We start from the raw sequence: 15,979 nt of genomic DNA, 5'->3' as shown, positions 1-15,979 counted from the left end.
CTAAACCCCGCGCCGCTGCGCTCCGCTTTTCGCCTCCCCCCCGGCCCCCACCCGCCCGACGCAGAGGTTCCGGCGGCGCCCGCCATAGCCTTTCATTGTCGCCGCCGACGCCGCCATTCGCGCCGCGGGGCTGCCCCGCGAGGGGCGGGGGTGAGTGTGGCTCCTTCGGGGTGCTCCCGGTTCCTGCGGGCAGCGACGGTGCGGGTGGGACGGGGCAGCGAGGTGGGGATGGCGTGTGCGACGCCCTGTGGTGTCCGGGTCCTCCCCCCCACACCGGGGAGAGCCGTGAGGGGAATTCCCTCATGGAGGTTCCCTAATCCCGGTGTTCCCATGGAGATCTCTGAGGGGGGAATTCCCTCATGGAGGTTCCCTAATCCCGGTGTTCCCATGGAGATCTCTGAGGGGGGAATTCCCTCATGGAGGTTCCCTAATCCCGGTGTTCCCATGGAGATCTCTGAGGGGGGAATTCCCTCAAGGAGGTTCCATAATTCTGACATTCTCCTGGGGATCTCTGAGAGAGGAATTCCCTCATGGAAATCCTTTAATCCCACCGCCATATCCCAGTGTTCCCATGGAGCTCTGTGAGGGGGGAATTCCTTCATGGATTTCCCTTAATTCCCATGTTCCCTTGGAGATCTCCGAGGGAAGAATTCCTTCATGGATGTTCCTTAATTTCGATATTCCCTTGGTGCTCTGTGAGGGAGGAATTCCCTCATGGAAATCCTTTAATCCCACTGCCATATCCCTGGAGATGTGTGAGGGAGGAATTCCCTCATTGATATTCCACAATTTCCATATTCCCTTGAAACTGTGAGGAAGAAATTCCCTTATGGAATTCCCTTCATTCCCATATGCTCCGTGAGGGGAGAATTCCATTATGGGAATCATTTAATCTCACTGTGATATCCCGGTGTTCCCTTGGAGATCTCTGAGGGAGGAATTCCCTCATGGATTTCCCTTAATTCCAATATTCTCTTGGAGATCTCTGAGGGAAAATTCCCTCATGGATGTCCCTTAATCCTGGTGTTTCCTTGGAGTTCTGGGAGGGAGGAATTTTCTCATGGAGGTTCCTTAATTCCCATATTCCCTTGGAGCTCTGTGAGGGAAAATTCCCTCATGGATGTTCCTTAACCCCGATATTTGGAGTTCTGTGAGGGGGGAATTCCCTCCTAGAGATCCCTAAATCCCTTTTTCCCTCGGTGTTTCCCAAATCCCATCCCTGCAGCCTCTTTCCTTTATTCCCTCTGTGCTCAGCCTTCCCCTTCCCTCTTTTTTTGGGGTTTTTTTTTGTTTTGTTTTTTTTTCCCCATTTCTCCCCCTATTTTTATCCTGCTCGGTGTTTCCCAAATCCCATCCCTGCAGCCTCTTTCCTTTATTCCCTCTGTGCTCAGCCTTCCCCTTCCCTCTTTTTTTGGGTTTGTTTTTTTTTTGGTTCGTTTTTTTTCCCCCATTTCTCCCCCTATTTTTATCCTTTGATTGCTCCAAATCCATGGAAAAACTCTGCGGGGAAGTGGGAGGTGCCAGACCTGGGAACAAAGGGATGATCCCAGAGCAATCAGCATTTTCCCAAATATTTCAGGAATTTCTTTCCCTCCACCCCTTCAATTCATGAATTCCTTGGAAATATCCCACTGAAATTTTCTTTTCCTGCTCTTTTAGGACAGAACCAGCTCTGACAAGAGGAGTAAGCATCCAAAAAAAGCCATCCATTTCCCAGCTACCCCCAAAACCATGGAAAATCCAAATTATCCCAACACTCTTCATTCCCATCAATTTCTCTATGATTTTCCACACTTTTAAAGCCTCAAACACCATTTTTAACAGGGATTTTTTTGGGATTATTTTTCCAAATTCCTTGGCTCAGCCAGGAATTTTTTTCCAGCCTGCATGGACAGAGCAACCTTTGCCTGTTCCACCGCTTTTTTCCGGGATTTTGGGAATTCTTCTCCGCGTGCTCTCCCCGGGGGCCACGTGGATTTTATTGACAAAGCAGATTCCTTCACTTATTCCGATTTTTTCCGGGATTATCTCATTCCCAACCATCCCTGCATTTTCTCGGCCAAGTTCACCGAGGATTGGGGCAGCAGGAAAAATTGGGTGACGTGGGATGGGAAACCCAACTTTGAGCATCTCCTGCAGAAGTTTGGTAAGTCCTGGGAGTTTTCCCAAATCCTAAAGGATTCAGTATTTTAGGACTGAATTTTAGGGATAAAAGCACTAAAAAAACCCCAAAACTCTAAGATTTTCCTAAACTAATAAATGGATTTTTTTCCATTTATTCATTTCCTCGTTTTATTTTTTATTTATATTTAAATAAATTTAAAATCTTGGAGAATTTAATTATTCCAAATCCTAAAGGATTCAGCTTTTTAGGATTGACTTTTAGGGATAAAAGCACTTAAAAAACCCTGAATTCCAAGTTTTTATCCTAAATTAATCCCTGGATTTTTTTTCTATGGAAAACCCAACTTTGAGCATCTCCTGCAGAAGTTTGGTAAATCCTGAGATTTTTTTTCCACATCCTTAAGGATTCAGCTTTTTAGGACTGAATTTTAGGGATAAAAGCACTAAAAAAAACCAAAATTCCAAAATTTTCCTAAACTAATACATGGAATTTTTTTTCCATTTATTCATTCACAAATTTTATTTTTTATTTATATTTAAATAAATTTAAAATCTTGGAGAATTTAATTATTCCAAATCCGAAAGGATTCAGCTTTTTAGGATTGAATTTTAGGGATAAAAGCACTAACAAACCCCAAATTCCAAGCTTTTGTCCAAAATTAATCCATGGATTTTTCCCATTTCTTCACAGTTTGGTTCGCAGATTCCGAGCTGAAATTTATTCCCAAATTTTCTTTATCATTTATAATTTTAATTATTTCATTTATCTTTAATTATCAAATTATCTTTATCATTTATTATTTAAATAAATTTTAAATCGTGGATAATTTAATTATTCCAAATCCCAAAGGATTCAGTCCTAATCAACACCTCCTCCTAACGGATTTAAGGAAAAAATTCCCTTTAAAGAAAAAAATGAAAAATTCAGGTCACAGCAAAGGAAAACCAGGAAAATTTGGGGCACGTGGAATACACAGCAGGAAAATCCAGGTCACTTAAAATAAACACTGTGGATTTGGATGGTGTTTCCCTGGAATATTGGGATGGTTCCTTGGGAATATTTAAAGCCCAGAATTCCACAGGGATGAGCTTGAGGGAGGTGATTTGATGGATCCTCCTCATTCCTGCAGAGGATTCCCAAGGGATTTGTAATTCCTGGATTGTGTTCCCCTTTTATGATGGTTCTGGGATTGGGAATGTTCCTTTGGAATATTTGAAACCCGGAATTCTGCAGGAATGAGCTCGCGTGAGGTGATTTTACGAGTCCTCTTCATTCCCGGGGAAAATTCCTGAGGGATTTGTAATTCCTGGATTTTGTTTCCCTGGAATGATGGCTCTGGGATATAGAATATTCCTTTGGAATATTTGAAGCCTGGAATTCCATGGGGATGAGCTTGAGCGAGATGATTTGATGAATCCTCCTCATTCCCAGGGAAAATTCCTGAGGGATTTTTAATTTCTGGATCATATTCCCTTGGAATGATGGTTCTGGGATTGGGATGGTTCCTTCAGAACATTTGAAGCCCAGAATTCCTTAGGAATGAGGTTGAAGTGGAGACAATTTGATGAATCCTCCTCATTCCCAAGGGATTTGTAATTCCTTGGAATGATGGTTCTGGGATTGGGATGGTTCCTTCAGAACATTTGAAGCCCAGAATTCCTTAGGAATGAGGTTGAAGTGGAGACAATTTGATGAATCCTCCTCATTCCCAAGGAAAACTCCCGAGGGATTTGTAATTCCAGGAGAAGCCGTGGTGCCCGTTGCCAACTGCGATGTCAAGGAATACAATTCCAACCCCAAGGAGCAGCTGCCCTTCAAGGAATACGTGGAATATTGGCGGGAATACATCAGGAACGGCTACCGCTCCTCCCGGGGCTGCCTCTACCTCAAGGACTGGCACCTGAGCAGGTCTGGGCTCATTCCCAACTCGCCAGCAGTGGGAATGCTCCTCTGGAGAAGGGAAGGATCCCCGGAATCCTCGGAGCCTTAAGGAGCTCCAGAAAAGCTGGAGAGGGATTTGGGATAAGCATGGAATGACAGGACCCAGGGAATGGCTTCCCACTTAATTTGGGAAGGAATTCCTGGCTGGGATGGAATTCCCAGAGAAGCTGCTCCATCCATGGAAGTGCTCAAAGCCAGCTTGGAGCACCCTGGGATAGTGGGAAGTGTCCCTGGCATGGGGTTGGAACTGGATGTTCTTTAGGATCCCATCCAACCCCAAAAATTCCATGATTTTGAATTGTTCCAGTTGGGATTTTGAGGCAAAGCAGACGAGCTCAGCATCAGCACAGAGGGAAAATATTCCAGCATTCCCGGAGGGATTCCAAAGCCTTGGCCTCCAGCTCCAAAAATCCTGATTTCCTAAAATCCCTGATATTGCCTCAGCCTAATTCCCAGCTTTTATTCCAAGCTCAAGATCCATTTAAACTCAGTTTGGGCCGGAATTCCTGGCTGGAAGGGTGGGGAGGGGCTGGAATTCCCAGAGAAGCTGTGGCTGCCCCTGGATCCCTGGAAGTGCCCAAGGCCAGGCTGGATCACCTGGGACAGTGGGAATTGTCCTTGGCCATGGAATGGGATGATCCTTAAGGTCCCTTCCCACCCAAACCATTCCATGTTTTCTCCCTATGGAAAATGGCGTTGGAACAGCTCCCACAGTCAGACCTGGATTGGGATTTGAGTTGGGATTATTCCATGGCCATGTTGGATTTGGGATCCTTTTGTATCCACTGGCTTTTTGGGAACATTCCCACTCCTTCGAGTTGCCTTCCCCCAGCTCTGCCTTTCCTTCTCCAGCTGGAAAAGAGCCTTGGGAAGGAATTTTCCCTGTGGGAATGGGGAGGGGTTGGGATGGAATTCCCAGAGAAGCCGTGGCTGCCCTTGAATCCCTGGAAGTGCCCAAGACCAGCCTGGAACAATCTGGGATAGTGAAAATTTGGGATAAACTGCTCCTTCAACTCCCTCCCACCCCAAGCCCCTGGAATTCCATCCTAAAGGATCCACCTTGCTCTTCCCACTGCATTTGGGGGATCCTGTTTTCCTGAGCTGCTTTTCCAAGCCTTTGTGTTTTCCAGAGCTTTCCCAGAGCAGGATGTTTACACCACTCCCGTGTATTTTTCCTCGGATTGGCTCAACGAATATTGGGATGCCGTGGCCGTGGATGATTTTAGGTTCGTCTACATGGGACCCAAGGGATCCTGGTAAGGCTCTCATCCCAAAAAATTCCTTTTCCAGCTGAATATCCCAGGAAATTATCCCATTGTCCCTCAGGATAACTAGGCAGGTCTCCCAGTGTCCCAGCTGGCTCTGGATGGGAGGGAAAAGGGAAAACCCCAAATTGTGCCCACAAAAAATAAAAGGATCTGGGAGATTAGAGGAGAAATTCCCTTGGGATCAGCCACTTGGAATGTGCAGGGATAACTCCAGGGTTTTCCAGGTGAAAATTCCAGCCCAGTGTTGGTTCTAAAGTTGCATTTGGGGTGTTTTTATCTGAATTCCCTGCCTGTAAGGGATTTTTGGGATAAATTAAAGAGCAGCACAGAGGATATAAAACACTCCATTATCCAGCCAGAATTCCATCAGGAATTTTGGGATCAGTATCCATATGGATGGATACAATGGCCTTTTAATAGCCAAAACTCCATAATCCAGCCAAAATTCCTGGAGGAATTTTGGGATTGGTATGGATACAGTGTCTTTTTAATAGCCAAAACTTCATAATCCAACCAAAATTCCATATGGAATTTTGGGATTGGTGTGGACACAGTAGCTTTTTAATGGCCAAAACTCCATAATCCAACTGAAATTTTATAATGGAATTTTGGGATCGGTATGGATGTAGTGGCCTTTTAACTGCCAAATTGCATTATCCAGCCAAAATTCCTTGAGGAATTTTGGGATTGGTATGGATATAGTGGCCTTTTAATAGCCAAAACTCCACAATCCAACCAAAATTCCTTGAGGAATTTTGGGATTGGTATGGATACAGTGTCTTTTTAATAGCCAAAACGCCATAATCCAACCGAAATTCCTTATGGAATTTTGGGATCAGGATGGATATAGTGGCCTTTTAATAGCCAAATTACATTATCCAACCAAAATTCCACGAGGAATTTTGGGATTGGTATGGATACAGTGGCTTTTTAATAGACAAAACTCCACAATCCAACTGAAATTCCTTATGGAATTTTGGGATCAGTATCCACATAATGCCCTATTAATAACCAGAACCCCATCATCCAACTGAAATTTCTTGAGGAATTTTGGGATCAGTATCCATATAGTTGTTTTTTATTAGCCAAAGTCCATAATCCAACCAAAATTCCATGAGGAATTTTGGGATCAGCACCTCAGCCTCACAATGACTCAAATCCCTGTTGGAATTTTTTTGGGGTTGATTCCCACCCATCCCTGATTTTTCCCAGGACGCCGTTCCACGCCGACGTCTTCCGCTCCTACAGCTGGTCAGCCAACGTCTGTGGCAGGAAGAAATGGCTCCTGTATCCCGCGGGACAGGAGGAATTCCTGAAGGATCGCCACGGGAATCTCCCCTTTGATGTGACGGCTCCGGATCTTCGGGATAGGAGGATTTATCCGCGCTACAGCCAGAGCCAACCCCCTCTGGAAATCCTCCAGGAAGCCGGAGAGATCGTCTTCATTCCCAGCGGGTGGCACCACCAGGTTTATAACCTGGTGAGGGAATGGATCCTGCTGGGAATTGCTCTTGGATCGGGAAGTGGGATCTCAAAGGTTTTGTTGGGATGGATGGAAACTGGGATTTTCTGGGAAAAGGTTGATCTGTTCTCCTGGTTGGGAAGGAATGGTTTGGAATGGTTTTCCCAGAGAAGCTCCATCCCTGGAAGTGTCCAAGGATAGCTTGGATGAGGCTTGGAGCACTTTGAGGGAGTGGGAATGGTCCTTTCCCACTCAAACCATTCCAAGAATTCCATGGCATAGAATTGGGATGAGGAGGAGGAGGAAGATCCCGGGAAAAAGGAAGAGGAAAGGATGAAAATCCTTCCCAAAAAGGAGAAAATCCAGTTTGGAGCATCCTGGCATGGTGGGAATGGGATAATCCCTAAGGTCCTTTCCCACTCAAACCATTCCAGAAATTCCATGGCATAGAATTGGGGTGAGGAGGAGGAGGAGGAGGAAGATCCCAGGAAAAAGGAATAGAAAAGCATGAAAATCCTTCCCAGGAAGGAGGAATTCCAGTTTGGAGCACCATGCACCATGGATAGTGGGAAATGTCCCTGCCCATGGAATGGGATGATCCTTAAAATCCTTTAAAATGGGATTTTTGGAGTGGCACATTCCATTTTGTCATTCCTAATAACTTAATTAGTTGCTAATTACTAATTATCCATGGATTATCCCAAACTTTTCCCTCAGGAAGACACCATCTCCATCAACCACAACTGAGTCAGCGGCAGCATTTTGGGAATGAGGGACAATTTGGGTTTCTAAAGAAGGAATCAGATTTTTGGAGCGGCACATTCCATATTATCATCCCCAATAATTTATTTATTGGGAAAACACCATTTCCATCAACCACAGCTGGGTCAGTGGCAGTGTTTTGGGAATGAGGGACATTTTAGGTTTCTAAAGAAGGAATCAGATTTTTGGAGCAGCAAATTCCATATTATCATCCCCAATAATTTCTTTATTGACTAATTACTAATTATCCATGGATTATCCCAAACTTTTCCCTCAGGAAAACAGCATTTCCATCATCCACAGCTCGGTCAGTGGAAGTGTTTTGGGAATGAGGGACATCTTGGGTTGCTCAGGAATAGGATTTTTGGAGCGGCACATTCCATATTCTCATCCCTAATAACTTAATTAGTGACTAACTACTAATTATCCATGGATTTTCCCAAACTTTTCCCTCAGGAAGACACCATCTCCATCAACCACAACTGGGTCAACGGCTGCAACGTGGCCGTCATGTGGTGCTTCCTGCAGGATGAGCTGGCAGCCGTCCAGAGGGAAATCAGCCAATGGAAAGATCCCATGGACGATTGGCACCTCCAGTGCCAGGTACATCCCGATCCCGGATTATCCCGGGAGCTGGAATTCCAGGGTTATTGGAGCAGAATTTCCCTAGTTTTTAAGGAAGTAGGAGTTGGGGACGGGTTTGTTTTGTTGGGAAATATTCCCTATAAAAGTTTGGGAATGTTCCCTGTCAAAGTGTGGGAATTGCTTCTGGTTATTGGCTGTGTCCAGGTTGGAATGTTGGTTGGAAAGATGGAAAACTTCAGGATCAAGAGAGCTGGGAATGTTCCCCTGGAGAAGGGAAAATTCCAGGGAGAAACCTCAGAGCCTAAAGAAGCTCCAGAAAAGCTGGAGAGGGATTTGGGATAAGCATGGAATGACAGGACACAGGGAATGGCTTCCCATTGGAAAAATGGGGATTTAGATGGGATTTTGGGAAGGAATTCCTGGCTGGGATAGAATTCCCAGAGAAGCTGTGGCTGCCCCTGGATGCTTGGAGCTGGGAAAGAATCCAAAAGACCAAACTCCATAATCCAACCAAAATTCCATGAGGAAGAGGGTGGGTGAAATTCCTTCCAAAATCTTCTGGATAAATAAAATTCCAAGTTTATTTCTGGAAGTTGTTCCCTTCCTTGGGTTGATTTCCTTCCAAAAATGAATATTTGGGAAAAAAACAAAGTTTATTTCTGGAAGTTGTTCCCTTCCTTGGGTTTCCCAAATGAATATTTGGGAAAAAACCGGTGTCTTTGGCTCCAGAAGCAATTCCAATGAAAAAATGATTAAACATAATTATTTATGATTCCAAAGAATTCCCAACTTCATAAAATCCAATTTTAGGGATTTTTCCCTGGATTTTTCCTGCTGTCATTCCCATTTTCACTCCATTTCCCCCCTTTAGCTGATCATGAAATCCTGCACGGGCATCGACTACAAGGAATTCTACAACTTCCTCAAAGTCATCGCAGAAAACCGGATTTCCATCCTGGAGAAGGGCCTGGATGAGGAATCCTCATCCCAGAACAATTCCAAAGCCGCCATTTCCACCCTGGGAATGCTGCACGCCGTGTTCGACCTGAAGAGGACGGTGAAGGTGCTGAGCTCGTTAAGCGCTAACGAGGATTTCCGGAAGCTGGATCTGACTTCCCTGTCTCCTTCTCCGGAGGCTCTGCTCCAGCACCTGGAGTCGGCCATAGACACGGCCCTGCTCTGAATTCCCGCTTTTCCAAGATGTTTTCCAAAGAGTTTGGAGGAAATTGACTTGGACAAGAGCTTTACTCCACTGAGAGGAGGGAGAACATTTGGAAAGGAGGGAGAATATTCCAGAAGTTCTGAGTGGTTTGGAGGAATTAAGGAAAAACCCATCCCAGCCAAAGGAAAATCCCAAACTTCCTTAGGATTGTGAGCATCACTCAGGGAAAAAATTCCCTCTGGATCATCTGCTGTTGGAATGAAGCAAATTCCCTGTGCTTAAGCTCAGCTTCGTTAAAACCTCTCCTATTTCCAGATGCAGCTCAGCTTTGCCATCCTTTTTTTAGGGAATTCCAGCTGGTGAATTCCATGGAAGCCTGAGCTGGAGCCAGCACCTGGAATCGGCCATAGACACGGCCCTGCTCTGAATTCCTGCTTTTCCAAGGCTTTTTCCAAAGGGTTTGGAGGAAATGGACTTGGACAAGAGCTTTACTCCACTGAGAAGAGGGAGAACATCTGGAAAGGAGGAAGAACATTCCCAAAGTTCTGAGTGGTTTGGAGGAATTAGGGAAAAAACCATCCCAGCCAAAGGAAAATCCCGAACTTCCTTAGGATTCTGAGCATCACTCAGGGAAAAAATTCCCTCTGGATCATCTGCTGTTGGAATGAAGCAAATTCCCTGTGCTTAAGCTCAGCTTTGTTAAAACCTCTGCTCTTCCAGGTGCAGCTCAGCTTTGCCATCATTTTTTAAGGAATTCCAGCGGTGAATTCTACGGAAGCTTGAGCTGAAGCCTGGATTTGGGAATGTTGATTCCCTGTCTTCCAAAGTGGGATTTCCAAAGCTGAGACGCTCAGGATTAAATTTAATTTAATTCAACTCCAAGCAAAACCTGCCTTGACTCATCCCAACAAACAACAGGAATGGGAATGTGCTCCCAAAATTCCACACTCTATCCCAAGCTCAAGAATTCCCTCCAGGAAAGATCAGGAAAGTTCTGAGTGGTTTGGAGGAATTAGGGGAAAAAAAACATCCCAGCTAAAGGAAAATCACAATTTTTTTTAGGATTCTGAGCAGGCACTCAGGGAGAAAATTCCTCGTGGAATTTTCTTGTGGATCCAGCACCTCCTGCACGCTTCCACAGCACAATTCCCACCCAGAATATTCCCAGTGGAACCTCCCCTCTCCTGCTTTTCCTTGGAAAAATCAAAAACCTGGAAGCACAAATGGCTGCACACTGTTACCTTCAGGCCTGGCTTGAATTCTTCCCGGAATCAAAACCAAGAAAAACTTGGAATTTCGGGAAGTTTTAGGAAGTCAAACTGAAAATCCACCTCGTTTTCCTTGAATTCCTTGGAATTTTTACCCCTCCTGCACTTTGCATGTCCTTTTGCAGTAGGAATTTTGCATTTTTTCTTCCTTCCCAAAAATATCAAGGAGCCGTTTTTCCTTAATTTAGGAAATTCCCGGATTCCTGAAGACAACAAGGACTGAAATAAAGAGCACGCAGAGCCTGGAATCTTCAAAATTCCAAGAGTTTTATTTAAATAAAAATTCCTGGCAAACTTCCAGTCAGATTCTCTCATTAATATATTAATTCTTAATTAGTTAATATAGTAATTAATCTGTTATTTATTAAGGGATAAAATTTGGGGAAAATGGGAGGAAAAAAACTGGGGGGGGGGGTTTGTTTTCCCAGAGTCACCTGGATAAGGCAAAAAAAATCCTTGGAAAAATGAAGAAATTCCTGGGAAAAATGACAAAAATCCCATTTATTTTTTTTTAAAATCCCATTTATTTGGACTTTCAATTCTTCATTCCCAAAAATCTCAAGGATCCACTTTTCCTTCATTTAGAAGATTCCTAAATTCCTGAAAACAAAGAAGAATGGAAAAGAAGGAGCACGTGGATCCTGGAATTTCTTCAAATTTCCAAGAATTTTACTTCAATAAAAATTCCTGTTAAACTTCCATGGGATTCTCTCATTAACATATTAATTCTTGTAATTAATCTGTTATTTATTAAATTATAAAATTTGGGGAAAATGGGAGGAAAAAACCTGGGGGGTTTTGTTTTCCCAGAGTCACCTGGATGAGGCAAAAAATTCCTTGGAAAAGTTAAGAAATCCCAAGGGAAAAATGACAAAAATCCCATTTTTTGAAAGCTTTGGAATTCCAGTTCTTCATTTCCAAAAATACCAAGGAGCACTTTCCTTAATTTAGAAAATCAGGAAAACTTGGGGAAAACAGCTGGAAAAAACTTGGGAAGTTTTGTTTTCCTGGATAAGGAAAAAATTGCCAGGAAGAATGAAAAAAGCAGGATAAAATCTGTAAAAAATGAGATTTTTTTTGCTATTTTTAGATTATTTTGGGATGCTGGGAACAGCATCCCAAATATCCATCGGGAATATCCCAGATATCCATTGGGAATATCCCAGATTTTCCTTTTCCCAAGGGAAATTCCAGCTCGGAGCACAAAGCACCTCCAGGGTTGGCAGGGCACAAATCCAGCTGGGACTGGAGTTTTTATTCCATAATTTCTGGTTGTTCTCCCAGACTTTCCCAAAATCTGGGGAAAATCCATGTTTTTTCCCCAAGCCCTCCAGAATTCCAAAGAAACACAGGATTATCCAAGGTGTGGGATCACCCCTGAGGTCTCCCAAGGATAAATAAAAATCTTGGAGCATGGAAAAAATCGGGAATTTTGGGAATAGCAGCTTCCAAATGGAATTGGAGAAGTTCCTGAGTTGGGAAAAGTAGCAAAAGGAGTGTTGGGAAAAATCTCCTCTCATTCCAGGAATTTTTAGGAGTTTTGGGATGAGATCTCCTTCCCAGTCCAAGAAATCCTATTAAAAATTTCCCAAAGAAATTCCTTCTTTTTCTGGGAATTCTCCAGTGCAAAAATAAAACCCCCATCCCGAGCAGGAAAAGGAGATTTTTCCCAGGAATTATTTGCAGGAAATGGGGATAAAACTAAAAAAAAAAAAACCCCAAAAACCTTGGAGATGAAAATTCCAGCCCTTCCAGTGTTTTTGGGATCAGGAAAACCTCGGCTGGGGAGGAATTCTTCCCTTTAAAGGCAGCCAGGGATAAAATTCCCACTTTTTCCAGTGGGGTTTGGTCCAGAAAATTCGGGAAAATTCAGATTTTCCCTATGGATCAGGAGCGGTGGGAGTTCTCCTTTGGATGGAGCCGGATCCTCTGGATGTGTTCATAGCATGACTGGGGAGAGAAGAGACAAAAATTAGGGAAAAATTTGGGAATTCTGGCATCAAATCCAAGCTGCAGCAGGCAGAGAATCCCTGCTGATCCCAAAGAGAATTCCAACAGAATTCAATCTGTCCAAAATTAGGGATTAGAATTTTTTTCCAGTTTAACAAGGGAATAAAATCCCAAAAATTCCATTCCAGAAAAACTGGAATTTTGCTGGAATTCCTGGAAAATTTCCCTCACCTCCAGTGCCGTCAGCAGGAAGTCCAACATTCCTCCCTGGTTGGTCGGATCCATCAAATCCCGGATCAGATGGATTTCAGCTCCCAGGTGTTGGATCCTATGGAAAAACAAATCCCAAAATCAGGGAAAAAATCTCAGGGCACGTGGAAGGGTTGGAATTTTGGAGAGGAGGAGGGAAACTCCGGAATTCCGATGCTGATTGCTGGTGCCTCCGGATCTGCTGGAGGGGTTTGGGATTTCATAATTCCAGAATCCCGGAATCCCAGAACTTCAGAATCCCAAAATCCCAGATTCCCGGAGTGTTTGGGGTTGGAAAGCTCCTTCAGGATGACCCATGACATCCCATTATCCCAATTTTTTCCAAGCGTTTCCCACCAGGAACACTTCCAGGGATGGAGCAGCCACAACTTGGGATGCTCCATCCCAAGAAAATTCCAGATCCATCCATAGGAAATTCCAATTGCTGGATGGAATTTTGGATTCCTCATCTCCCAAAGGAATCCCAGATCCTGCTGAGGATGGAAAATTCCTGTAGGAATCCCAGAATTCCAGAGTGTTTGGGGTTGGAAAGGTCCTTAAAGATGATCCATGGCCAGGGACCTCCCACTATTCCAATTTTCTATGGGATAAGAGATGGACACTCTGGAATTCTGGGATAAAAAGAATCTGATTTTCCATGGAATATCCTTTGGGATAGGACACAGACACTCTGGAATCCCAGGATAAAAGGAATCACTTTTTCCATTAAAACCCTGGAATATTGTCTGGGATAAAACACAGACACTCTGGAATTCCAGGATGGGATGGAGCAGCCACAACTTGGGATGCTCCATCCCAAGAAAATTCCAGATCCATCCATAGGACATTCCAATTGCTGGATGGAATTTTGGATTCCTCATCTCCCAAAGGAATCCCAGATCCCGCTGAGGATGGAAAATTCCTGTAGGAATCCCAGAATTCCAGAGTGTTTGGGGTTGGAAAGGTCCTTAAAGATGATCCATGGCCAGGGACCTCCCACTATTCCAATTTTCTATGGGATAAGAGATGGACACTCTGGAATTCTGGGATAAAAAGAATCTGATTTTCCATGGAATATCCTTTGGGATAGGACACAGACACTCTGGAATTCCAGGATAAAAGGAATCCCATTTCCATGAAATATCCTTTGGGATAAGACACAGACACTCTGGAATTCCGGGATAAAAGGAATCTGATTTTACATTAAATATCCTTTGGGATAAGGCATGGACACTCTGGAATTCCGGGATAAAAGGAATCTGATTTTTAATGAAAACCTTGGAGTATGATCTGAGATAAGACACAAAGACTCCGGAATTCTGGGATAAAAGGAATCTCATTTCAATGACATAGTCTTTGGGATAAAACATGGACATTCTGGAATTCTGGGATAAAAGGAATCTGATTTTCCATGAAAACCCTGGAATATGGTCTGAGATAAAACACAAAAACTCTGAAATTCTGGGATAAAAGGAATCTCATTTCCATGAAATATTTTTGCAATAAGACACGGACACTCCAGAATTCTGGGATTAAAGGAATCTGATTTTCCATGAAATATTGTCTGGGATAAGACACAGACATTCTGGAATTCTGGGATTAAAGGAATCTGATTTTCCATGAAATATTGTCTGGGATAAGACACAGACATTCTGGAATTCTGGGATTAAAGGAATCTGATTTTCCATGAAATATCCTTTGGGATAAAACACGACCACTCCAGAATTCCATCAGCACTTTATATCCCAAAAACCCAACCACGCCTCTGGGGGAAAAAAAAAAAAACCAAACCCAACACATCCAACCCCAAATCCCAAAGGTTTTCATTGGAATTCTTCCACCCGGAAATATTCCAAATTCCACTCACTTGGCTCGGGATACGACGAACATGAGGAGCGGCAGGAGATCGTCCATGGACAGCCGGAAATCCGCGCCCCGCAGCCGCGACACCGTGCGCTCCAGCTCCTCGTAGGTCTTCCGCAGGATCTCCAGCTTCTCCCTGGGATCCACCGTGGTGCTGCCGGGATAAAGCAGCCATGGAAAAGTTGATTTTTCCCAGGAAAAGTGGGAATTAAAAAAAAAAATAGGGATGAAAGGATTTCAGGAGATTTGGAGCTCATGGATTGGCCCCAAAGTGTGGAGGAAAGAGGAGGCACCAAAATTGGGCCAGGAGATATTCCAGGGTGGAATGGGACATTCCTGGGATCTCCAGTATGGGATGGGACATTCCTGATGGCTCAAATATGGAATGGGACATTCCTGGGATCTCCAATATCGGATGGGACATTCCTGGTGTCTCCAATATTGGATGGGACACTCCTGGTGTCTGAAATATGGAATGGGACATTCCTGGAGATCCTCTTCCGCAGGATCTCCAGCTTCTCCCTGGGATCCACTGTGGTACTGCCGGGATAAAGCAGCCATGGAAAAGTTGATTTTTCCCAGGAAAAGTGGGAATTTAAAAAAGAAAAAATTAGGGATGACAGAAGATTTGGAGCTCATGGATTGGTCCCAAAGGGTGGAGGAAAGAGGAGGCACCGAGGTTGGGCCAGGAGATATTCCAGGGTGGAATGGGACATTCCTGGGATCTCCAATATCGGATGGGACATTCCTGGTGTCTGAAATATGGAATGGGACATTCCTGGTGTCTCCAATATCGGATGGGACATTCCTGGTGTCTCCAATATTGGATGGGACATTCCTAGTGTCTCCCATATGGAATGGGATATTCCTGGAGATCCTCTTCCGCAGGATCTCCAGCTTCTCCCTGGGATCCACTGGGGTGCTGCCGGGATAAAGCAGCCATGGAAAAGTTGATTTTTCCCAGGAAAAGTGGGAATTTAAAAAAGAAAAAATTAGGGATGACAGAAGATTTGGAGCTCATGGATTGGCCCCAAAGGATGGAGGAAAGAGGAGGCACCAAAGTTGGGCCAGGAGATATTCCAGGGTGGAATGGGACATTCCTGGGATCTCCAGTATGGGATGGGACATTCCTGATGGCTCAAATATGGAAGGGGACATTCCTGGGATCTCCAGTATCGGATGGGACACTCCTGGTGTCTGAAATATGGAATAGGACACTCCTGGTGTCTCCAGAATGGAATGGGACATTCCTGGAGATCCTCATCCGCAGGATCTCCAGCTTCTCCCTGGGATCCACTGGGGTGCTGCCGGGATAAAGCAGCCATGGAAAAGTTGATTTTTCCC

General features: G+C 44.3%; 2 protein-coding genes across 5 annotated transcripts in view; one reads left to right on the top strand and one right to left on the bottom strand.

Moving 5' to 3' along the window:
• Positions 1-41: 41 nt before the first annotated feature.
• On the top strand, positions 42-10,873 carry JMJD4 (jumonji domain containing 4). Its single transcript, XM_039726534.1, has 7 exons — positions 42-150; positions 1,660-2,146; positions 3,868-4,033; positions 5,197-5,322; positions 6,547-6,814; positions 8,015-8,161; positions 9,015-10,873. The coding sequence occupies exons 2-7, from the start codon at positions 1,888-1,890 to the stop codon at positions 9,324-9,326; spliced, it is 1,278 nt and encodes a 425-aa protein (XP_039582468.1). The 5' UTR covers positions 42-150; positions 1,660-1,887; the 3' UTR covers positions 9,327-10,873.
• A 771-nt stretch (positions 10,874-11,644) lies between these two features.
• ALS2CL (ALS2 C-terminal like) overlaps positions 11,645-15,979 on the bottom strand; it is a 36,286-nt gene continuing 31,951 nt past the window's right edge. For all 4 annotated transcript variants that reach the window (XM_039726532.1, XM_039726530.1, XM_039726531.1 and 1 more), the window contains 3 exons: positions 14,640-14,789; positions 12,755-12,851; positions 11,645-12,523 (listed from right to left, as the gene is read on the bottom strand). In XM_039726532.1, coding sequence (XP_039582466.1) covers positions 12,461-12,523; positions 12,755-12,851; positions 14,640-14,789 — 310 coding nt within the window. In that variant the 3' untranslated portion in view covers positions 11,645-12,460. The remainder of the gene's footprint in view (positions 12,524-12,754; positions 12,852-14,639; positions 14,790-15,979) is intronic.

Source organism: Passer montanus, unplaced genomic scaffold (genome assembly GCF_014805655.1).
Source record: "Passer montanus isolate IOZ18808 unplaced genomic scaffold, ASM1480565v1 scaffold59, whole genome shotgun sequence".
Taxonomy (NCBI): domain Eukaryota; kingdom Metazoa; phylum Chordata; class Aves; order Passeriformes; family Passeridae; genus Passer; species Passer montanus.
This window is presented reverse-complemented; position numbering and strand designations above follow the sequence as displayed.